The sequence below is a fragment of the Bicyclus anynana genome, chromosome 26 (assembly GCF_947172395.1).
Source record: "Bicyclus anynana chromosome 26, ilBicAnyn1.1, whole genome shotgun sequence".
Taxonomy (NCBI): domain Eukaryota; kingdom Metazoa; phylum Arthropoda; class Insecta; order Lepidoptera; family Nymphalidae; genus Bicyclus; species Bicyclus anynana.
In genome coordinates this window covers 8,262,032-8,286,769 of record NC_069108.1, presented here as the reverse complement: position 1 = coordinate 8,286,769, position 24,738 = coordinate 8,262,032, and the positions used below count along the sequence as shown (strand labels likewise).

The following is a 24,738-nucleotide window of genomic DNA, read 5'->3' as shown; positions in this document are numbered from 1 at the left end:
ATTAAAAACCCAAGTTATTGAGTTATGATGATGGCGCCCTTAAAGCAACTATGACAATTGACAGCAAACGTCAAATCGATTACTGCATTGAAAACGTCATCTATCCGCCATTAATTACCCTTATTAGTGTTGCATTTCTTGGGAGATAATGAATATTATTTCGAAAGAATTAAAGTAAATTCGTACATTTATATAATCAAAATTAGTTGAAAAAGATATTTTCTTTTATTTCCGCTAGGGTACAATGACTGATCCTGGACTCCATACAATTTTGGACCATCTCCTTTCAGCCATCATTAGTATAATAGCGTTGTTCAATACGTCCCTGTCTCAATCAAAGGCTTTTGCGACCGCAAATCAGAGTGCGACCACACCCACTAAATCTGGCCCCGCCCCCTCCCGCGCATGCGTCCCTCCTCCGCCAATGGGAGGGCGCCCTCTCACCCCCGGGGGCAAACTACCCATCATCTACCCTCAATTGACCGCTTTATGCGATGTCATTTTTTTCCCGCCAAACCGATCGTTTGACGTCTGGCCCCGCCCCGGTTCCAATTTTAAAATCGACTTTTTAATCATAAACCGCACCGCAATCGCGCGACAACTGCCATTTAGTGCACAGGTCTAAATATACCCCAATTAACCCCCACCGCTAATACACTGCTCAATTAAATAGTTAACTAAACTAATTTAAATAAACTTAAACAATCTGTGGTGACAAAAGTGTTCGATGTGCGAAAATGTCAAAGTGCGAATCCATGGCGTATAAAGTAAATTAAAAAAAAAAACTAATTATCTGTTATTTTGATTTTTTTTTTCAACAATGATGGAGCAAAGGCCGAACGCCGTGTATCCTAACTTATCGGATTTGATTTACCAACAAAACATCGATCGTCTGAGCATAGACGACGAGAAATTCGGTGACAATTTCTCTGAGAACATAGATACGTCGACGTCGCCCGTTTCTTTGGAAGAAGAGGACAGTTCCTCAGTTTTTGGTGTGGACTTGTCCGGGAAAGGGACCAATTTGGGCGGGAAATCATTCACTATAGCGGCCATCTTGGGATTGTCGAATTCGGAGGAAGATGTGATGAACCTAAGCGTGCAAGAGCGGTTGCATCAGAACCAAAGACAATTGCAGAGCTACCTGTACGCGGGCCATGACATGCAGAGGTTGAACGACGGGTTCTGTAGGACTATGGTCGGTGTGCCGCCGGCGTTAAGACAAGGTACGTTTTTAGGGTTCCGTGTTTCACAAAGAAACCTTATAGTTTCGTCATGTCCGTCTATCCGTCAGACTATTACAACTAGAACGCTGTAATTTAGCATGAATATAGACATTAAGAGCCGTGATAGCCCAGTGGATCTCTGCCTCCGATTCCGGAGGGTGTGGGTTCGAATCCGGTCCGGGGCATGCACCTCCAACTTTTCAGTTGTGTTCATTTTGCAGAAATTAAATATCACGCGTCTCAAACGGTGAAGGAAAACATCGTGAGGAAACCTGCATACCAGAGAATTATCTTAATTCTCTGCGTGTGTGAAGTCTTAAAAGTTTTATCCTTTCCACAAGTGATGGTGATGCTAGATTTCGAAATTCACATAGGCGCTAAAAGCAGTTTCGGTGATACAAATCTTGGGTCTTGGCCCCTCGGTAATTTTACATTTGATAAAAGGTGTTCCACGTGGTTGCTGTGTATATCATGATCAATATTTTACTATACCATTCCTTTAATTGAGGAAATGGAAAAGATGGGGTTGCATTCGACAGGAACCATAATGCAGAACAGGATTCCTGGCCGAGCATCAACTAAAATGTTTATTTTGTTTAACTTAAGTCTAAGACTGAAGTAAAAAAGTGTTGATTTTATAATAATAATTATTAAAATAAATTATGTTTATAATTATCAATCATTATTTTATTATTTTCTTTGTTATATTGCTATATAATAACAGAGACTCACGATCGTGCGACTTACAATTATTTCCTGAAACTCACGATCGTGAGGGTCTGGTTGCAGCAAACCAGGTGCACCAGGATTTTTTTCAATATTTTTCTCATCATTTTCTACCACTATGGAAGTTAAGGAATAACATTTAAACACAATATAGAAGAACTTCATCTCTCGGGTGTAAAGGGTTTTATCAGCTAAGTAGCAACTAGTAGGTACGAATAGGTATATGAAGAGTTATTCGAATCAATAGAGCATATTTCCTCGAACTCCTCAGAAACAGCTCTTTTTTGTATGTTTGTTTTTTGATATCAGAAACCTTTTGGAGGGGGCACATAATTATTTATATAAGGTATTTAAACAATAAATATGCTATTTATATAATTAATGATTAAATAATAAAACACTACCGAATTCAAAACACAAACTTATGCAGGAAACTATACTAATAGCATTAACAACTGAGTCTTAGGGCCATAAATCATTTCTCTATATCTATCTCGCTTGCACTTATGGGTCTTATGGAGCCGTCTAGTGAAGGGTGTAACAATGAAAGACATATTATCGATAAGTAAAGTTTATTATCGTATCTTGTTCACAAAATTAAAAAAATTAACAATATTTGATTTAATATAATACATATTTCATATTATATAATTATTAACTAAATAAAATTAATCTTCATCTGAGTCTTCATCATCAGAATCTTCGTCTTCTGCCAAATTTATTATATATTAGTATCCATAGTGCGCAACGAGTAACACATGAATGTATTTATTTAATTGCAGTAAACACATTTATAGCAAAAAAAATACGCAATGCAATTACATTAGAAACCGACCAATCAGAATCGTCCAAATCATTATTGACTCATCATTAGCACGTGCGCAGGTAGCCGTTTATCGATAATTAGGGTGCGCAGGTAGGCGCGCTGCACATTCCTATCTTTTTTGACTTTTATGACCGGACGACTCAGATGATAATGCGCATACTATAATAAGCAATGAAAACATTATAATATTCTCTATCTACTGATTACTTTGAAGCCGATGCCAATGGTACAATTATTAATAAGTAGACAATCATTCGTACCCTGTTTTCCTACCTTTAGGATTGGAATTGTTACTCTTTTTTTATTTGGGACCAACTTCAAAAAATACCCTTTACAAAAAATAAAGAAATATCGAAATCGGACTACTCTGTTACAAGTTACGCACAGTTTTATAATACAACTAGCAGACGCCGCGCGGTTTCACCCGCGTGGTTCCCGTTCCCGTAGGAATACCGGGATAAAATATAGCCTATAGCCTTCCTCGATAAATGGGCTATCTAACCCTGAAAGATTTTTTCAAATCGGATCAGTAGTTCCTGAGATTAGCGCGTTCAATCAAACAAACAAACTCTTCAGCTTTATAATATTAGTATAGATTAATGGGAAAACAATCAGTCATCTTCTGTTTTCCTACCCTTACAGTTGTAATTGTTTTTTTAAATGTATATGGGACCATTTTCGAAATATATTTCTATTAAAAACAGAATTATCAAAATCGAACTACTTACGTATTAAAAAGTTATGCTTGTTTTAACACTAAAATTAACAATCAATCTTCCCATGTTTTCATACTCTTTGAGTTGAAATTGTTTTTTAAATGTAAGTATATGGGACCATTTACGGAATATACCCTTTTCATTAATAAAAAGAATTATTAAAATCGGACAGCTCAATAAAAAATTATGATTGGTTTTACATTACGAAAACAGGAGATGATTGATTGTTTACCGTTACCGATTAATTTTAGTGTAAAACCAAGTATTTTTTTTATTGAGTGGTCCGATTTTAATAATTCTTTTTTTATTATAAAGGGTACATTCCGAAGATTTTCATATAAACATGAAATGAATTCGAAACCTAAAGCTAGGATAACGGTAGACAATTGATTGTCAACCCATTAATTGGACCATTGGCACCGCCTTCAAAGTGATCAATAGTTAGAAAATGTTATATTTTCTTATTATAATAGTAATATAAATAAAATTATAACTATGACACCAGCTTCGGAAACCACAGATTACAATACTATAAAGTAGACTACTACGTACCTAAACACTTTATATAAAATTATTACAAACAAATTTTGAAAAAATTAAAATAAAAAATAAATAAAAAAAATAGATGAAAGAAAATACTAAAGGGTAAAACTAAATTATTAATTAACTAATAGCTCTAAACTCTGTAAGTGTTTTATAACCTACCTCTTGAAGGTACCTACACGTTTTTGATTTTAAATAACATAAAAAACATGACTTTAAAAAAAAATCATCAAAATCGGAGCTGTTTCTGAGGACTTTCAGAATATGCTTGTTTTATGTACTCATTTACTCAACTATATAGTCGATCAACTTAAAAAACGTAATGTGAACTCGAAAATTGCATACTAAAAAGATGAAGTTATAAAGATCTCAGAGTCTGTTTAAACTAGAAAGTAGAAATTTGCCATGGGTCTAATGGGCGTAGCCAGGCTTCTTTCTCTATAGGAGGGGCAACCAAGCCAGTAGCGTACCTATTAATTAGAAATAATGTTCCGTTTCTGAAAGAACCACAGGAAAGAACCGTCTGAAAATCCTAAAACTTTATGATTTAACTAGCCCGCGACTTCGTCCGAGTGGAATTTAGTTTTTCACGAATCCCTCAGGAACCATGAATTTTTCCGGTATAAAAAGTAGCATATTGAGTATATGGTATTGAGGTATATTATAGCCTTGATTAACACATTAATCAAGGCTATAATATACCTTAATACCAAATTTCAGCTAATTCGGTTCAGTAGTCGAGGCGTGAAAGAGTAACAAACATTCATATCATCAAAATCATCAGTTTTCGCAAATCTCGGGAACCCATGAAATTTTTCGGGATAAAAAGTAGCCTATGTGTTAATCCAGAGTAAAATCTATTTCCAATCCAAATTTCAGCCAAATCGCTTCAGTAGTAGCGGCGTTAAAGAGTAACAAACATCCAAACATCCATACAAACTTTCGCGTTTATAATATTAGTAAGATTATTAGGAAGTAGAAAGCCAACACAGTGATGCAATGGCTTAAGTTAATGCATCACTGTGTTGGCTCCGCCTTCAGAGTGATCAGAAGGTAGCACATACGATGTTATTTTTCACTTAGGAGTTTATTTTTGTGATTTTGAAGTCGGCTCGATTTTTTTGTTAAAATGGTTCTATTTTTCTGATTTAGTGTGTTCTAGCTTAAACGAAAACGCTACAGTGCGGACAATTTCGTTAATTTCATTTTAACACAAAACTACTGAACCGATTTTCATGAAAATTAAATGGGAACAATCTGGAAATATACTCTTTCAAACAAAAAAAGAATTTTCGAAATTGGTTACGAAATGACGAAGTTATGATGTAACGAAAAAAAACCACAGATTAATCAATAATATACAGATCATGATGATCAGATATACGGAACATGACGGTGTTCCGTACGCTACATCACGGATACGAAATTCAAAAACGAATACGTTCTCTTGTCAGTACGATACGAACAGTCGCATCAGTAATTTTCAATATTATTCAAGAAAAATGGCGTCATACGTTTTTAAATATTTTAAAAACTGTTCACAAAAACTAAATTAATAAGGTATTTTTTTAATGGTTATTATAGATTATTATCTTAATTTACGTAATTGTTGTTAGTGTTAAATTTTGAAATACAAATTATGAAAAAAGTTTGTTTATGCGGATGTCAAGGAGACGCGTGACTTTTGTTTTTTTTCATGGGTTGCACCGGCTTCAGTAGTTTGTAAAGACCAGAGTAACCAGAGAGAGAGAGAGTAGAGAGTAACCAGAGAGACTCTGGTTACTCTATGATAAAAACTTGAAATGTGCACACTTTAATTTTTTTTCTTCTTGTATTAAAATTCAGCACCTCTCATACATTTTTACCAGCCACTTTGTAATTACAAAAGGTAGACACAAGTTTTATATTATACCAATTTGTGAACCTCGTTGTTTTTAAAATGATGGTACACTCTCAGTTACATATTTTTTTTTATAGAACATTTTTTTTAATCGTGTCATAATGAAAGAAGAATAATTATTGCTCAAAGCTTCCTTTTCTTTGTTCACGTGATCTTCCATGTAGCACTTAACACTACACTATCACTAGTCACAAAACACTAACTCAAATGGTTTGGTCCGTTTTAAGTCTTCTCACTGTATTCGTAACGTCGAGTAGCTGGATTGCCTCTATGTTTACGTGATGGTGAAGTCTTTGTTCATAAGCAAGAGACATTTTTTAAACTATTTTGTCAACGTTTTCAATTTTAAGGTCCTGGTGTAACGTCATTTAGAATGTACCAAGGTGCATTTTTTGATGTTCCTGAGTACTTTCCTCACTATTTTTGTACCACTTTAGTACTATTTGGATACTTATATATTTGGGTTTGAGTAAGGTATGTCGTGTCCCGGGTAGCGGTTATGGGTGATAAATAATAGTAGGCTCTACTGATAAAACACTTATATTGACTATCAGTTACAACGGTTAGGTAACGACTGGCGACAAACCGCCCGTATCGACTTCGTCATAATTACGAAAATGCTTAAGTAGCATTTTTATTTACAATCTATGTGTGTGTGACCACCACATCATTCCACCCCCTTTTTTTTTTTTTTTTACAGAAAACAATGTATAGGTAGTATAGGGGTGTTTCATTCTTAACACTATAAGCACAATGCTGACAAAACGTTTCACGAGGAGCATACACTTGTTACACTTAAACTAATGAACTCTGTAAAGCTAACAACAAAAAAAATTTAAACATATAAATGACAATGTAAATTTTGTATAAGTGTAATATTATGTAAACAATTTTGTAGAACACCTTCAAATACAATTACTTTAAGCAGAATATGGTTTTTACTTTAACATTGCACAACTAATTTCTTAAAATTATAAACATGACGAAACAATTAACAATAATGCAACTAAGCATAACGTGCAGGTACGCGGCTGACGCGACCACTGCTCGTTGTTTTGCATTTTACACCGTTGGTATTATAAGGGACCGTACACACTGTGACTTTCTTTTTTAAAATCGGTTCCGTAGTTTTTGACGACATAGTATTTTGGGGATTATCGTTTTCCTCCAAAATATAAGCTGGTTTCAACCGATCTATAGAAACTATAACCTGACGTGTGGGTAATTGGACCTTAAAAACTTTCTCTGTCCTGCTAATTACTCGGTACGGACCGTCGTAAGGCGCTTGGAGAGGCTTACGCACCGCGTCGTTCCTGATAAATACTTTGTCACAAGTGTGTAAATCCTGGTGAACAAAAATTTTTCTCGAGTCTTTATTGACCCTTTTAACAGGTTTTAAATCATTAATTATACTTTTTAATTTGCTTACATAACTAGAGCTATCTAAAATATTATCCTTACTTATATCATAAAATTCACCTGGCAGCCTAATACTTGTGCCGTATACCATTTCAGCACAACTAACATTAGTGTCTGCCCGTACAGCGGCTCTTAAACCTAGTAAAACGGTTGGTAGTTCTTCTACCCAACTTTTAGTTGACAGTCTAGCCATAAGTGCTGCTTTTAAAGATCTGTGCCACCGTTCTATCATCCCATTACTCTGCGGGTGATAAGCGGTAGTGCGGATCTTTTCAATACCCATAAGATTCATGAGTTGCTTGAAAAGATTACTCTCGAAACAACGACCTTGATCGGAAGTACACTTAAAAAATACTCCGAAACGCGTTATATAGTTTTCATAAAGAGCTTTGGCTACTACTTCAGCTGTGATTTCTTTAATTGGGACAGCTTCTGGCCAACGCGTACCTCTATCTATCATAGTCAAACAGTATCTATATCCCTCGGGTGATGTATTGAGAGGGCCTATTATGTCAATCATTAAGTGACTAAAACGATCTACTTTCTCGAAAGTACCTAAATCGGATACAGTATGTTTTTGAATCTTAGATCGTTGACATGGGATACAGGCCTTAGCCCATCTTCGGATATCTTTATTCATACCTACCCAAAAGTATCTATCTCTAACCATTTTGTTGGTAGCGCGAATACCCGGGTGACTTAAACTATGAATTGCATCGAAAGCGATACGTCTAAAACTTTCCGGTAAGTATGGTCGGGCCTTATTAGTCGATGTTTCGCAAACAACGCAACTATCGGTGCCTGGCATCACGATGTTTTTGTATTGTATTTTTTTCTTTAGTTCGCTTAACTCTTCGTCATCATTTTGTACACGTGCGAGTTCCGCGTAATCAATGACCGTAGGACAAACAATTTCTTCCACGCGGGACAAAGTGTCAGCTACTATGTTATCTAACCCGCTCACGTGGCGTATGTCCGTAGTGAATTCGCTAATGAACATTATCTGTCTAGCTCGCCTAGGTAGCTCTTTCACGCTACCTATCTTTGAAAAAACATAAATTAGAGGTCTATGGTCAGTATACACAATAAAATTACGACCTTCTATCATATATCGAAAGTGAGCTATCGCCGAATAAATGGCTAATAACTCTCGATCATAGGTACTATATTTCCTTTGTGCTTCCGAGAACTTTTTAGAAAAATAAGCAATAGGTTTCCATACGTTACCTTCTCTTTGCTGTAGAACCGCACCCATGCATGACTCTGAAGCATCCGTCATAAGCGCCAAAGGTTTGTCTATCGCAGGATACGTTAACGTCGCGGCGTCACTTAGGCTCTGTTTACACTGCTCAAACTGAGCGTTTGCTGAATCAGTCCAAGCGATTTTTGACTTATCTTTTTTTTTTGTATTCGTTAAATAGCGATCCAACTCAGACTGCTTTTCAGCGGCACCTGGTATGTGTGATCTATAGAAATTTAACATACCTAAAAATCTCCGGAGTTGGTCCACAGTAGCTGGCCTCGGAAACTCGATGATGGCTTTCACCTTCTCGTCGAGTGGACGAATCCCTTCCGTTGTTACTTCATGACCTAAAAACTCCAATTTTGTCTGTTCGAAACAACACTTTGATATATTCAGAGTAATACCGAACTTCTCTAAGCGACTAAATACTTCCTCTAAATGTTTTCTATGCTCGTCGACGTTGTTACTTGCAATTATTATATCATCTATATACACGAATAAAAAATCTAAGTCTGGGAGTACGCTATGACACATAAAACGCTGAAAACTTTGGCCAGCATTTCGAAGGCCAAAAGGAAGTCTGATGAACTCGAAAGCCCCGAAAGGGGTTGACACAGACGTCTTTTCAATGTCCATCTCGTTAACTGGTATGCAATTGTAAGCTCTGTTTATATCTAACCGTGAAAAAATTTTCTTACCAGCGAGTAAGTACGTGAAATCGCGTAACCTGGGTATAGGGTAACTATCGGGCTTAGTAATAGCATTTAAGCGCCTATAGTCACCACATGGCCTTATCTGCCCATTTTTTTTAAGCACTATATGCAGAGGGCTTGCCCACGCGCTTTTACTGGGTCTGCATATTCCCATTTCACACATTAACCGAAATTCCTCTTTAGCCTTAGCGTATCGGTCTGGCGGTAACGGTCTTGCTCGACATTGAACAGGCGGACCGTTCGTCTCGATGTGATGACAAACGCTATGCTTAGGAACTTCCTTAAAAGATACCGGTTTAGTTAAATCTGGATATTTAGCTAACAAACTATAATGTGGGTGTTGATTATGAATTGTAGTTATTGAACTTTCCATGCACTGTGACATACTAGCAATAACATTAAAATTTGTTACCTGATCCACTAGTTTCCGTTTACTAAAATCTACCACTAACTTATACTTAGTTAAAAAATCGGCTCCTATTATAGGCTGTCTAACGTCAGCAACTATAAATGTCCACCGAAATGCTCTCCTTAACTTTAAATTTAATACTAAACTATGCAACCCAAATGTCTTAATAGGTGTACCGTTCGCGGCATACAGTCTATAGTCCTCGCACGCTCTATTTTTCTCGCGCACTGCCCACCGGGGTAACACCGACACATTAGCCCCACTATCTATTAAAAAACGTAATTTACTGTTTTCGTCAGTTATACACAAGCGGTAATTTATCGACGGGTCACAGCCTCCCGCTGCAGACAGGACCGAAGCTAGTTTTCCGCACTGCCAGTAGGCTGGTTCGATGTCTTCCACGTACACGGTTGAACACATTTGTGTGCTCGGGCTCTAAACTTATAGTGGTAGTAGCAAAGCCAGTCTGGATCTGCCGGTGTCCTCTTCCTGCTACCGCTAGTGTTGCGCGTACGTGGCGCGCCGTGTGACCGTGATCGGCTTCTCCCACCGCTACGCTGGGAATTTTCAATTTTTCTTAGTCGTTCGCCCAGCTTGTGGATCTCCGCTATGACATCTGGAGAATCACTCCTTGCACTCCGTACTGCGGCCACCCCCTGTATAGGCATTGCATTTTCTGTCACCTTGTCTGCCATTCTGGCCAAAGCGTTAATATCGCTTAAACCTGATGCCGTGAGTATTCCTCTCACCCATCCCGGCAAATGGTTTTGCCAAAGGATGGTAAGGGTTTCATCTGTAACTTTGCCACTTGCCAGCTCTTGCATTTTCCTCAGCAACTGCGATGGCTTCTGGTCGCCAAGCTCCATTTCAGATATCAATTTTTGTACCTTTCTATTTTCTGACTCCTCATAAATGTCAAGTAATCTTGTTTTTAATGTATCATATTTACCATTTTCCGGCTGTTTGACTAATATGTCTGTCACTTGTTGTATAACGTCTTTTCCTAATTTCGATATGACAAACTGAAATTTCGCCTCGTCAGACATCTTCTGCGGGTGTAGCACTGCCTCCGCCTGTATGAACCAGTGTCGCGGCAAATCCGTCCAAAATTCAGGAATTCTCGCCGATACAGACACGCCGGAAACTGACACCTCTGGTTGAGCCATTTTAAATTCCAATGTGTGAGTCGTTACGTGTTGCTACCCGTGCAAAATAACCGCTAATAAAACCGAGTCGGGTCACCACTTTTGTACCACTTTAGTACTATTTGGATACTTATATATTTGGGTTTGAGTAAGGTATGTCGTGTCCCGGGTAGCGGTTATGGGTGATAAATAATAGTAGGCTCTACTGATAAAACACTTATATGACTATCAGTTACAACGGTTAGGTAACGACTGGCGACAAACCGCCCGTATCGACTTCGTCATAATTACGAAAATGCTTAAGTAGCATTTTTATTTACAATCTATGTGTGTGTGACCACCACACTATGTTTTTCCTTTACCGTTTGAGACACGTGATTAATTTCTTAAAATGCACACAGCTGAAAAGTTGGAGGTCATATCCACTGGGCTATCACGGTCATTAGAATCATATAATCATAATTATCTTTATTTTGCCAGAATATGGTAGGCACATGTAGATAAAATTTATACATAGGTCTTGTAAATTGTATTCAACACATTTTCAGCCGTAGTTGGCGTGAAAAATATAAATCTGTTTTTATAAATTACAATAATTCTAAAATATAAATAAAGTCCGAATACAATTAATATTATTATAATATTGTCAATATAATGTATGGCTAACTCTGCCCAATTTTTAATTTTTTTCACGTAAGTAATCATTGAAACTGTAATAAGTATAACTTTTCCATTAGCAAATAATGTCTTCCTACTCAGAGCTATTTTTTTTACGTTGTCAGGTGGTTGTATATATATAGTTACCGCCATACAATGTACATTTTTACTGGTAACTTAGTGCTCTGCTACTTATATTGTATTTGTGATAATAATTAATTTATAATTACACACATTGGATATGAAATTCCTTTTACTTCATTTCCAGTTCGTATTCGGAATAATACTTCAGACTTTTGTTAATCAATCTAATGTCTGTTAGATATAATTGCTATGCTATATCTATCTAATGTCTGTTATATATTAATGCTATATCTAGTTGCACGCACACATTAATGGCGAATTATATTTTAAACATATTTTTACTTATAATTTGCATGCCTAATTGGCAAGATACATTTACCATCTACATCTACCGACCACCTGTATAAATAATGCATGTATCTGCAAAGAAATAAATTGATTGATTGATTGATTGTGCCTGGTTTTGTGCCTTTTATAGGAGATGGTCAATTTCAGGTCCACACTTGTATCCCGTATCATTAAAATTTAAAAAATACAAGGATTTTATTAAAATTTATTAAAGTGAATAAATCTAACTAAATAAAAAGAAATAAATAGAAAAAAACATACATACAACCGAACGTAGAACCTCCTCCATTTTGGAAATCGGTTAATAAAAAGCGCGGTTTTTGAGTTATAATATGGCGCCCATAGAGCAACTATGACATGACAATTGACAGCAAAAGTCAAATCGATTACTGCAATGAACACGTCATCTATCCGCCATTACAATACATAATATTGTTGCATTTCTTGGGAGATAATGAATATTATTTCGAAAGAATTAACGTAAATTCGTATAGTTAAAAAAATACCTATCTTTTATTTCCGCTAGGGTACAATGACTGATCCTGGGCTGCATACAATTTTGGACCATCTCCTTTCTCTTCTGTCATCCTTCATGTCATTTACCTTCTGATGATATCCACCAATGAGGTTTGTTACATATAGAAACTCAATTTAGTATGACTCTTCTACTTTTTACGCCACGACATGTATTCTTGTTGGTAAGCTGTCATGTATTCTTGTTGGTCAGCTGACATGTATTCTTGTTGGTAAGCTGACATGTGTTCTTGTTGGTAAGCTGACATGTATTCTTGTTGGTAAGCTGACATGTATTCTTGTTGGTCAGCTGACATGTATTCTTGTTGGTAAGCTGACATGTATTCTTGTTGGTAAGCTGACATGTATTCTTGTTGGTGAGCTGACATGTATTCTTGTTGGTCAGCTGACATGTATTCTTGTTGGTAAGCTGACATGTGTTCTTGTTGGTAAGCTGACATGTATTCTTGTTGGTAAGCTGACATGTATTCTTGTTGGTAAGCTGACATGTATTCTTGTTGGTGAGCTGACATGTATTCTAGTTGGTGAGCTGACATGTATTCTTGTTGGTAAGCTGACATGTGTTCTTGTTGGTAAGCTGACATGTGTTCTAATTGGTAAGCTGACATATTTTCTTATTGATAAGCTGACACGTGTTCTTGTTGATAATCTGACATGTATTCTTGTTGGTAAACTGATATATGTATTCTTGTTGCAGACAGTCCCAGACCAGACCTGCGGCCGCAGGCGACGCAGCTGAAGTCCAGAACACACCCTGTCACTTGTTCCAATGGGTAAATAGTAGAATGTTACACGAGAAGCCATATTGGCCCATTATACATATAATATTATATCCACAGGTACTTACGTGTTTTTATTCTGATTGTGTAAGTTCCGTAGGCTCCTTAGTGGTACCTCAGAGCGTCACCGGGGTGTTTGAGCGAGCCAAGGACCATCGCCTGATAGTGCCCAAAGGCAGACATGGAATAGATCGGCGGAACAACTATATAAGGTCGTCTCTTCTGAGACTCGGACCTCGGGTTAGAGGGCCGTTTTGGAACTTTGAACGATATCGAACGCGATATTATTTCGTCTACAAATTATTAGTGCGTGACAAAAGTCTTCGAATAATGCGTGTTGCCAGTGATGAACTATGGTTTTGAGACTTTAAATAAATAAATAAAATCTTTATTGACCAAAAATAGATAGAAAAAACGAATAACATTGCCTGTGGTCTCCACACTAGATTGATCTGTATCGAGGAGACCAGGTAGGATTTTCTAATGCTTTCTGTTGGACTAGGACTAATTACAAAAGTTACAATAAATAGGACTACATTACAAACAAAAATAAAAGTAAAGTAAAACAGTAAGCAGAAACGTTAGATAGGTGTACACAATTATTTTAGCTTATTTCATATTTGCATTGAGTAATTCTTCGGTGTCTGCAATAAGTTAAACTTTTTAACCAATTTGTTATTGTTTGAATCATCATCATTCATCATTATCAGCCGATGGACGTCCAATGTTGGACATAGGCCTCTTGCATGGACTTCCAAACATTCTCGAGCCGCCAGCATCCAGCGGCTCCCCGCTTGATGTCTTCGGTCCACCTAGTGGGGGGTCGACCAACAGTGCGCTTTCCGGTGCGGGGTCATCATTCCAGCAGCTTGGGACCCCAACGTCCATCGGCTCTTCGAACTATGTGGCCTGCCCATTGCCACTTCAGCATCGCGACTCGCTGAGCTATGCTCAGACCAATTATTGTATAGGACCTGCCTCGCTAGACGTTACTTTTCTGTCAAAGTATATGATCAACGATCTAATGCGATTATAAAAACTGTCTCTATAGAATCGATGTTAAATAGTTGTAATCGTGTTCGTCGGTTAAAGAACTCCGTAAAAATACCTTTTTGTGTAATTGAATTGTGTAAAAAACGGACAAAAACTTCTAGTTTAGTATAAGATATATACCAAAGCTCCTTTTGCTCAGACAATTTTGTTCTGGACTATGAGTGCGATACAGGTCTTTCTATAATTGGTCTAAGGAGCTATGTCAGTGACTTTGGTTCGTCTGCCGATCTCCTCATATCTGATTCGATCACCCAGAGAAACTCCAAGCATAGCGCGCTCCATCGCCCGCTGAGTGACTTTGAGCCTTCCAATAAACCTTTTTTTTTATATTTTTATAGCTCTTGACTACAATCTCACCTAATGGTAAGTGATGATGCAATCTAAGACGGAAGCGGGTTAACTTGTTAGGAGTAGGATAAAATCCACTCTCCTTTCGGTTTCTACACGACATCGTACCGGAACGCTAAATCGCTTGGCGCTACATCTTTGTCGGTAGGGTGGTAACTAGCCACGGCCGAATCCTCCCACCTGCCAGACCAGACAAATTATGAAAATCTCAATCGGTCCAGCCGGGGATCGAACCCAGGACCTCTTGTAAATCCACCGCGCATACCACTGCGCCACAGAGGCCTTTGAATACGCAATAGAAAAAATGTTAAATACCCAATGTGAAATGTGGGCAGGTCTGGCAGAAGCAAGCGCATCCGCACGATCTTCACGCCGGAGCAGCTGGAGCGGCTGGAGGCGGAGTTCGAGCGCCAGCAGTACATGGTTGGCCCCGAGCGACTCTACCTCGCGCACGCGCTGCAGCTCACCGAGGCGCAGGTGACTTCTTGTAGTTGCCATTGCCATTGCCATTGCCAGTGTGGGCGGCAGGTCTGGCAGAAGCAAGAGCATCCGCACGAACATCACACCGGAGCAGCTGAAGTGTATAGTAGTATCTTCAAACTAGCTTTGGTATTGACATCTGATTGGTGAACCAATACCCTATGCTCGCTCGCATTGGCACAGCGTGGTGGGTCTAAGCTCCATTTCCCCTGTCCTGTAAAGAAGAAGGCCTAGGCCATTAAAATAAGGTTTAATAAAAATAGGCTAATTATTAATTATATATAACTAGTGGACCCGGTCAAGCTTCGCTTTGACTTATGTGCACTTCTTCCCTATCTCTACTCTATATTACTCTACCCCTACCCTTCCCCTACCCTTACCCCTACCCTTCCCCTACCCTTACCCCTACCCTACCTCTATTCTACCCCTACCCTACTCCTACCCTGCTTAAAACTCAAACGTTTATATGGGAAATAGAAAAGGGTTGATTTTATGGTTTTCCCAGCTATTATTCTAATTTTTCTCACCTTTTAAACCTTCCCTATACCTCCACGAACATTTCAAGACCAAGATGAGATAAATCCGTTCAGCCGTTCTCGAGTTTTAGCGAGACTAACGACCAGCAATTCATTTTTATATATATAAGATAAGATAGATAGAGATAGAAAAAGATTAAATAAATAGGCTAAAGATTATTCCTTCATTCATCATAGAAGTACCAGGCTGTCATAAATTGGAAAGAATTAAGCTAAGAAAATGATAATAATGATGGTCTCCTCGGCAGGTGAATGTGTGTTTACAGAACAGTTAATAAAGGGCTAATAATATAACGCTGATATGAAGAGTTTGTTTGTTTGTTTGAACGCGCTGATCTCAGAAACTACTGATCCGAAAAATTATTTCAGATAGCATTTATGAAGATTGTTCTTTGTTCATCATAAATTCAAAAAGTACCAGGCTGTCATAAAATCGAAAGAGGGATATGCTAACAAAATTATAATGATGATGTGTCCTCGGCGGGTTAAGATGTGTGTGGGTGGTTAAGAACAGTTAAAAAATAGGCTTGATAATGATGAAGATTGTTCTTCATATATTATAAAAGTACCAGAATGTCATAAAATGTGAAGAGATCAAAATGATAATGTGATTGATGATCTATTTATCCGTCAGGTGAAGGTAGGTGTACGTACGTACGGTTAAAAAAGGGTTGGTAATGATGGATTTTTCTTCATTTAGAGTACCAGGCTATCATAAAGTGGAAAGAGTATCATTATCAAAATGGAAGATGTGGTTACAGAACGGTTAAAAAAGGAGAAATTGATAATGATAAAGATTGTTGTATAGACCAATAATATAACGCTGAATATGAAGAGTTTGTTTGTTTGTTTGAACGAGCTAATCTCAGCAACTACTGGTCCGATTTGAAAAATTATTTCAGTGTTAGATAGCACATTTATCGAGGAAGGCTATAATTATCCCGTATTTATACAGGGAACTGGAACAACGGGCCGTGCATGTGTTGTACGATGACGTCACGCACATTAAACGCTTATATCTTGAGAAAAAATTAACATATCGAAATAATTCTTTAACGAGTATTTTTTATTTTCAACGTAAAATACAGAAAGCTAACATTTGAAAATAGTGAATATATACGGGAACGGGAACCACGCAGGTGAAACCGCCCGGCGTCAGCACGTTCCTCATAAAAGTACCAGGCTGTCATAAAATGGAAAGAGTATCATTATAATGTGATGATCTTCTCGGCAGGTGAAGGTGTGGTTCCAGAACCGGCGGATCAAGTGGCGCAAGCACCACCTGGAGGTAACGCAGCAGCGACTGGCCGTACTGCACCGGCACCGCCCCGACGACGGCGACGTGTAGGCCTGCAGGCGCGACCGAACACTTCCAACTTATACTAGCACTAGCGGACGCACGCGACTTCGTCCGTGACCTTTTTTGTTTTTTTATTCTTTACAAGTTAGCCCTTGACTACAATCTCACCAGATGGTAAGTAATGATGCAGTCTAAGATGGAAGCGGGCTAACTTGTTAGGAGGAGGATGAAAATCCACACCCCTTTCGGTTTCTACACGGCATCGTACCGGAACGCTAAATCGCTTGGCGGTACGTCTTTGCCGGTAGGGTGGTAACTAGCCACGGCCGAAGCCTCCCACCAGCCAAAATAACGTTATTTTTCGTATTATTTTAGAGGATTTTTTTTTTATTCATTACAAGTTAGCCCTTGACTACAATCTCACTTGATGGTAAGTGATGATGCTAAGATGGAAGCGGACTAACTTGTTAGGAGGAGGATGAAAATCCACACCCCTTTCGGTTTCATAGTATTTTTTTAGTAACAGTTTTACTATAGATTATCATTTCAATACCCATATCTTATTCTATTCCCACCCTACACCTAAACTACCCCTATCCTACTCTAACTGTACCCTGCCCCTACCCTAACCCTGTGTCATATCCAACCCTTAGTCTACTTCTATCCTATTCTTACCTTTTTGTACACCTTGGGTTACATTATTGAAGTTTCAGGAAGGAACCCTAATTTTTTGAAAATCCAATATCCAGCCTAAAGCCTTTATAAATGGGCTATCTAACACTGAAAGAATTTTTCAAATCGGAGCAGTAGTTCCTGAGATTAGCGCGTTCAATCAAACAAACAAACAAACTCTTCAGCTTTATAATATTAGTATAGATTCATTTAAAACTAGCGAACATATTATGCCTCATATGGCCCTTCAATCCAAAATTGCATCGCTATTAAGGAAAATTGCATCCAATTTTTATTTAATATTTGCATTTATGTGTCTAAAACCCAACGATATTTTATATTATAGACATGTTACGTCCCTAAAAAATCATCGCAAAAAGTGATCCCAATTTAGCTATTCCACCGAGCGCACACATATTATAAACGCGAAAGTTTGTATGGATGTTTGGATGTTTATTACTCTTTAACGCCGCTACTACTTAACCGAATTAGCTGAAATTTAGTATTAAGATATATTATAGCCTGGATTAACACATTGGATACTTTTTATCCCGAAAAAATCCATGGTTCCCGAGGGATTTGTGAACAACTAAATTCCACGCGGACGAAGTCGCGGGCGTCCACTAGTATACACATATAGTTTTGACACTTCTTTTTCGTTTTACGATCGCAAACGCTTGGAACTTTTTGAACTAGAAAAATGTATGGGAATGACATTTGCTATCGACAGGCCAGTGATCAAGATCAAATTAACTTTTGTTGTTTATTATGCATCTAAATGAAATTAAGACAATGGGGATGATGACTAGGTTTGAATATATTAATTTTTATGATACATTCGGGTAAATAAGGTCAAAGTTAACTAATTTACACATAAAAAGCAAAGATTGACTGGATATTTGCAAAATAAATAAGATTATAAAATTTCAAAATCTACTAATAATATTTTATCGTAATTTGATGAAAATTCATACAGTTTTAGTTTTATTTTTTAATATGTGAACTATAAACATAAACACAGAAATAACAAAGATATTAGTAATTTTGTTTAAACGCCCATACAAATCTAACGATCATTAATTGCCTACGACGTCATAAGTTCGTACCATTTTGTATGGGGCGTTTTTCAAGGATCCGCGGCAGCGCCGCAAATCTGACTCTTTAAATCCCTGTAGCTCCGAAAGTAATGATCGCAGATACCTTGTTACTTTACCAAAATTACTTTACTATTAGCGTACTCTTAATTTATATACAATTTAAAAAACAGTCATCATCCCTATTATGCACATTTGTCCGCCTCAGTTTTGATTCGCTAGTGCCCTATCTCTAGTGTAAAATATCGTTGTCTAAAACCAATAACATTAAAACCAATTAAAATTATAATAATAATGTAATATTACCTAAATCCTAATAAATATAGTGATAAGTATTTATTAAACAAATAATAATAGTTTACTGTAAATATTTAAATTAGTAACCGATAAACATTTTCCGATGTAAAATTTGTTTGAATTGTACTAATTATTTCTTAGAGTAAAACTTTTTTACGCAAATGTGTTACGGTGAACATTACGAAAAGCGTAATCGGTTTTTACTTTGACTATTTAGACTATGGACCTGTTTCGCACCCAAGTTCACTAACAAAAAAGTTTGTTGTTTTTTGAGGGAGACGAGGTAAACTCACACATCGAAAATATTTAACACTATTAAATATATTCTGTATCTATACACTACATACAACTATAAATTTGACTCGCAAAACACACACGCGTAATTTTTACACAGACTAACAAACACATCGTTTAGACTATCCACAGAATATATTCACAGAATATTCGATTTCTTGATCGATTTTTGCTGTTCCGTCAAAAGAATCGATTCTTTTTAAAATTTCTTTTTATTACAAATTTGATAAAATTAAGGTAGAAATACTTACAAATGAAACGTTACTCCATCTTTTACTAAACTACAAGTTTTTGGCCGTTTTTATGCCATTCAACTACACAAACCGGCATTTTTAGGGAGCACGGCAAAAACTATTGCAACAATGAAACATCGATTCTCTAGCAACAGTTTTTAGTAACGCGTTAGATCATTGATTTTTTGCCAGAAGGGTAACGGATATCGAGGCAGGTCCTGTTATTAATGGTTAAAGGGTTTTTAAGATGCATGCTGCCATCTACAGGCATAGTGAAACTGTGTTTGTTATCTTGAACTGCCAGGAGATGGCGTTGTAAGAGAACTTAGAAACAATCCCTTATTGTAAACTTCACCTGTTGCGATGCAGTTATGTCTGTGGCTCATAGATGGCGTTTTGTATTTTATTTTTGAAAAATGTTTTTTGTTCTGTCGTGTGTACACTTGTTCTTTATAATATTTTTTTTTAAATGGGTAGGTCACAGGTATTGGGTTTGAGTCTTGGGAAATACTGGACTATTCCTTTCTTGTAAGAAAGGAGATGGTCAAAAATTGTATGGAGCCCAGGTCCAGTCATTGTACCCTAGCGGAAATAAAAGAAAATATATTTTTTTAACTATTTTTGATTATACAAATCTACGAATTTACTTTAATTCTTTCGAAATAATATTCATTGTCTCCCAAGAAATGCAACACTAATACGGGTAATAATGGCGGATTGATGACGTTTTCCATACAGTAATCGATTTGACGTTTGCTGTCAATTGTCATGTCATAGTTGCTATATGGGCGCCATCTTGATATAACTCAAAAACTTGGGTTTTAATTTTATTTATTTCTTTTTATTTAGTTACATTTACTCACTTTAATCAATTTTAATAAGATCCTTGTATTTTTTAATTTTAATGATACTGGGTACAAGAGTGGATCTGAAACCCATCTCCTTTTAATATAAATTCTCAGCCTTTCTCACTGAGTCGGAGAAATCAAAATATATTTTTTAATATATCCTATAGCTGTCTCCTGGTTCTAAGCTACCAATACACCAATGTTCAGCCAAATCGGTCTAGCCATTTAGTTATAAATAGTATAACTAACACATGTTTTATATGTAGGTATACAAATTGTGAGTTATTTTCCGTTTCACAAAGTTTTTTTTAAATGATTTTGTTTAACAAAAATGTCTAGCATAGGCAACTGCATATGCATATAATCCGGCATCTAGCAATTAGCTTAATTTAGAATGATAAATAGGTATAAAAATAACTTGTATAATATTATTTTAGTACTATACGCTGTAATGTACATTGTCTGGTTGTTATGAATAAATTTTTTATTAAATAAAAATTTACCTTTACTTTTTTTCCCAATTTATCACAAAAGATAACTATTTTTTTTTATTCTTTACAAGTCAGCCCTTGACTGCAATCTCACCTGATGGTAAGTGATGATGAAATCTAAAATGGAAGCGGGATAACTATGTACACGTAGGATAAAAATCTACACCCATTTCGGTTTCTACACGACCTCGCACCAGAATACTATATCGCTTAGCGGTACGGTGGTATCTAGCCACGGTCGAAGCCTCCCATACCTGGACCAATTATGAAAACCTCAATCGGCTCAGTCGGGGATCGCACCAAGAACCCCCGTCATGTAAATCCACCGCGCATACCACTGCGCCACCGAGGCCGTCAAAGTAAGTTAAATAGATTGTAATTTTATTGAGTACTAGCCGACGCCCGCGACTTCATCCGTGTGAAACTCGATGTAAACTTTCAACTACCCCTATCCTACCTCTACCCTACCCCTACCTACCCCTACCTACCCCTACCACACTTTTCTGGTTGATGTTAACTTTCAACTACCCCTATCCTACCCCTACACTACCTCTACCTACCCCTACACTACCTCTACCTACCCCTACCCTACTTTTCTGGTTGATTTTTTACACCTTGTGTCCGAAAAACCCAAATATCTTACGGAACCCTATTTTTTCCAAAATAAAATTTAGCCTATGTTACTTGTGGATATTTCGAATGGTAAAAGAATTTTTAAAATCGATCTAGTAGTTTTTGAGCCTATTCATTACAATCAATCGAACAAACAAACAAACAAACAAAACAGTGTTAGTCGACTATCAAAGATCCTTTAACCCTACACACATCGTTTACAAGTACGTGACTTCACTCAAGGTCATTCTCTGCCGTTCTAAGGTCTTATTTTGGTTACAGTTTGATTTGATAATTAAGTTGTCCTGACAAATGTTGTGAATCATAACCTTTGTTGGACATTAGTTTTCTTATTTTTGTAATCACTTTTGAGTCCTATTAAAATAGGTACCTAATTAATACTTCAATATCAGGAAAAAATTCATGCGAAGCCAGGGCAGGTCGTTAGTAGCAATTAAAATTCTTCCTTCGTGCCTCGAACGGAGACTAGCACGAAGTATTGTGGAATTAGAGCCTGCAGTACCCCGATCTGCCTCATTTTGTGTAGGCCGTAAGTTTAAAGTGTATGGTCTTACCATAACTAAGTACGGTAGCTAATTATTATAGATTGGATAGAAGCAGGCGTTACTTTGCGGAAGTTCATCATGATTATATAATGATTTATTTATTTTGCTATCATCCGCGAAACACCGACTCTACAACAGGAGATGTTGACTCTACAACAACGTTGTAAAGTCAACATCTCCTGAGGATGCTCCGGTTTCGGGGTGAAACGTACGTAGAGAGTATTTTGTCGGAGCTGGGTGACGTTGTCGCAGGGGTTCGTCGGCTTTTCGCGGATGATAGCAAAATAAATAAATCATTATATAATAATTATTATGGAATTTAAACTGTGGTTGCTTTGGCAGATAGCAAGTTTCCGGATAAAATCCGAAATGAAGTGATTCGCCAAATGACGAAAGTATATAAGATACCAACATAATAATTATAATATCTACGATCGCTAACGCGTCGAAAACTAGTGTTATCGCCGTTTAGTGTTGGAAATAGTAGTCTGTGACGGATATGACGTCGCTTGATCTCGTGTTGGCTTCAGTGTGTTCGTGGCGTTCGAGCCGTCCACATCTCTTGTTGTGTAATTCTTTATGTGTTACTTGGGATAGGCGGGGAGAGTGACTTGAGCGGAAAAGGGGAGTGTTTGTATACAGTCAAAGGATCCTTTAACCCTACACACATCGTTCACAAGTGCGTGACTCCACTCTGCCATTCTAGGGTCTTATTTTGGTTACAGTTTGATTTGTTAATTAAGTTGTCGTTGTTTTATTCCCGTATGCATTTATATTTTAAACCGCGGCCTTTATGAGATGTGGTATGTGTGACTGCTGCAGGCCATCGTCATATTAGCAATTACAATAATTATCGCGAAGGTCACAGTTGCACCGACACTTGCCTAGATTATAAAACGATAGTAAAAGTCGACTCACGTAACTGGTTTGTAAATCACTGTCATGTAGTAATTAGTGATGGGAACAGTCGATAATAATTGTTAGTGTATTAAATACTAGTCGACACCTCGTGGTTTCGCCGCGAAGTTCCTTTCTCGTTGTATAGTCTGGTCAAATTAAACCAAAAAATAAGAAAGTACCTAAATTCCCACCAAGCTGAAAATCGGTAAGATTGTTTAAAATATCGTAAAAAACAAAATTTGAAAGTTCCCCATCTTTCCATTGTAAGGAAAAAATTTAATTTAAGGTCAAAGGTAAAAAAATAGGTTTTCGCGATTTTCAGCAAAACGGTAAATTTTATCATAAAAATATCTTACACAAAATTGTAGATCATAAAATTATCTACAAAAATTTATTAATATTTTTTTTTCTACGAGCCACCGTTTTTGAGATATAACGATTCAAAAAGTTGTAAAAGTTAAATCGTCATAATATGCATGAGTGCGCCTAGATAGATTCTGAAGTTTACGAAACTTTCAAACGTTTCGAACTACGAAACGACTTTCAAACGTTTCAAATTTTTCACAGTTAGGCGTTCTGACAAATTAAGTTGTGGAACTTCATCGGATATGGTAATCGAGCAGTCTATGATGAAAACCATGAAGACAAATGAAGCTATTGCTCGAGGGAGAAGTAATGAAGAGAGTGTCATAAGTAAATTGGGTTTATATTATGCCTGCTATGAATACCGTTTGTGAAAAAATAGAAGATCTCGCCAACGTTAGTTGCCAATATGGCTTATGACACTCGCAAATGACGTGGCTTTCTATTGGTAAAAGAATTTTCAAATTAGATGCAGAGATTATAATAGTAAAGAATACTAGCTGACGCCGTGCGGTTTCACCCGCGTGGTTCCGGTTCCCGTAGGAATACGGGGACAATATATAGTCTATAGCCTTTCTCGATGAATGGGCTATCTAACGCCGAAAGAACTTTTCTAATCGGACTAGTAGTTCCTGAGATTAGCGCGTTCAATCAAACAAACTCTTTCGCTTTATAATATTAGTATAGATAGATAATATCACCGATTTTTTTACATCTAAAATATGAGTACGTACTCGATATATGAAAATAAATAAACTTACATATATGCACAAAATAAACAGGCATAAATACATATTATATGGACCGAGCGGAGGATTCACCCAGGGAGACCAAACGGCCGGGGGTCAGGGCGACATAGCCGAGTCCAGCAAGACCGCTTTTTGCCTCTTGCCTGCAAGCGAACTGCCACGGAACCCCAGCCGCCTTAGATGGTGAGCGAGGCTGACCGGGATCAAACCATTGGCAGATAAAACGATTGGGATGATTTCAGTGGACTCCACGTGCCACATGGCGGTAACCTCGTGAGCCAGATCAAGATACTTACGTTTTTTCTCGGTCTCAGCTCTCACAAGGTTCTCATCATATGCAATTGTGATGTCCACTAAAAACATTCTCGACTGTGCCCGGTCCAGCACCACGATGTCAGGTTTATGCTCTCCGTGATGGACCGGTCTCAATAGAGCCGGACTCTGAGACCGGAGAATAGCTGAGTCACCAGGAAATAAAAAATTCTGAGCGTCAGACAGAAATAATGTACCACGCAACTCGTAAGATATTGTGGCTATTAAATTGTATAACTATTAATATAAGCAACAGTAAAAAAAATCATTATTATTATAAAATTAAGCTGATAATGACAATGCGTTTTATCGATACGAATAT

At 37.3% G+C, this 24,738-nt stretch overlaps 2 protein-coding genes across 10 annotated transcripts in view; one reads left to right on the top strand and one right to left on the bottom strand.

Annotated features, from left to right (window-relative positions):
* LOC112052834 (zinc finger protein 84-like) overlaps positions 1-24,738 on the bottom strand; it is a 387,100-nt gene that overhangs the window by 295,130 nt on the left and 67,232 nt on the right. The gene's annotated exons all lie outside the window — the stretch shown is intronic.
* On the top strand, positions 615-17,330 carry LOC112052344 (homeobox protein GBX-1-like). The gene is made up of 4 exons (XM_024091383.2): positions 615-1,226; positions 13,187-13,262; positions 15,005-15,146; positions 16,920-17,330. Exons 1-4 carry the CDS (start codon positions 821-823, stop codon positions 17,031-17,033), a joined length of 738 nt encoding a protein of 245 aa, XP_023947151.1. The 5' UTR covers positions 615-820; the 3' UTR covers positions 17,034-17,330.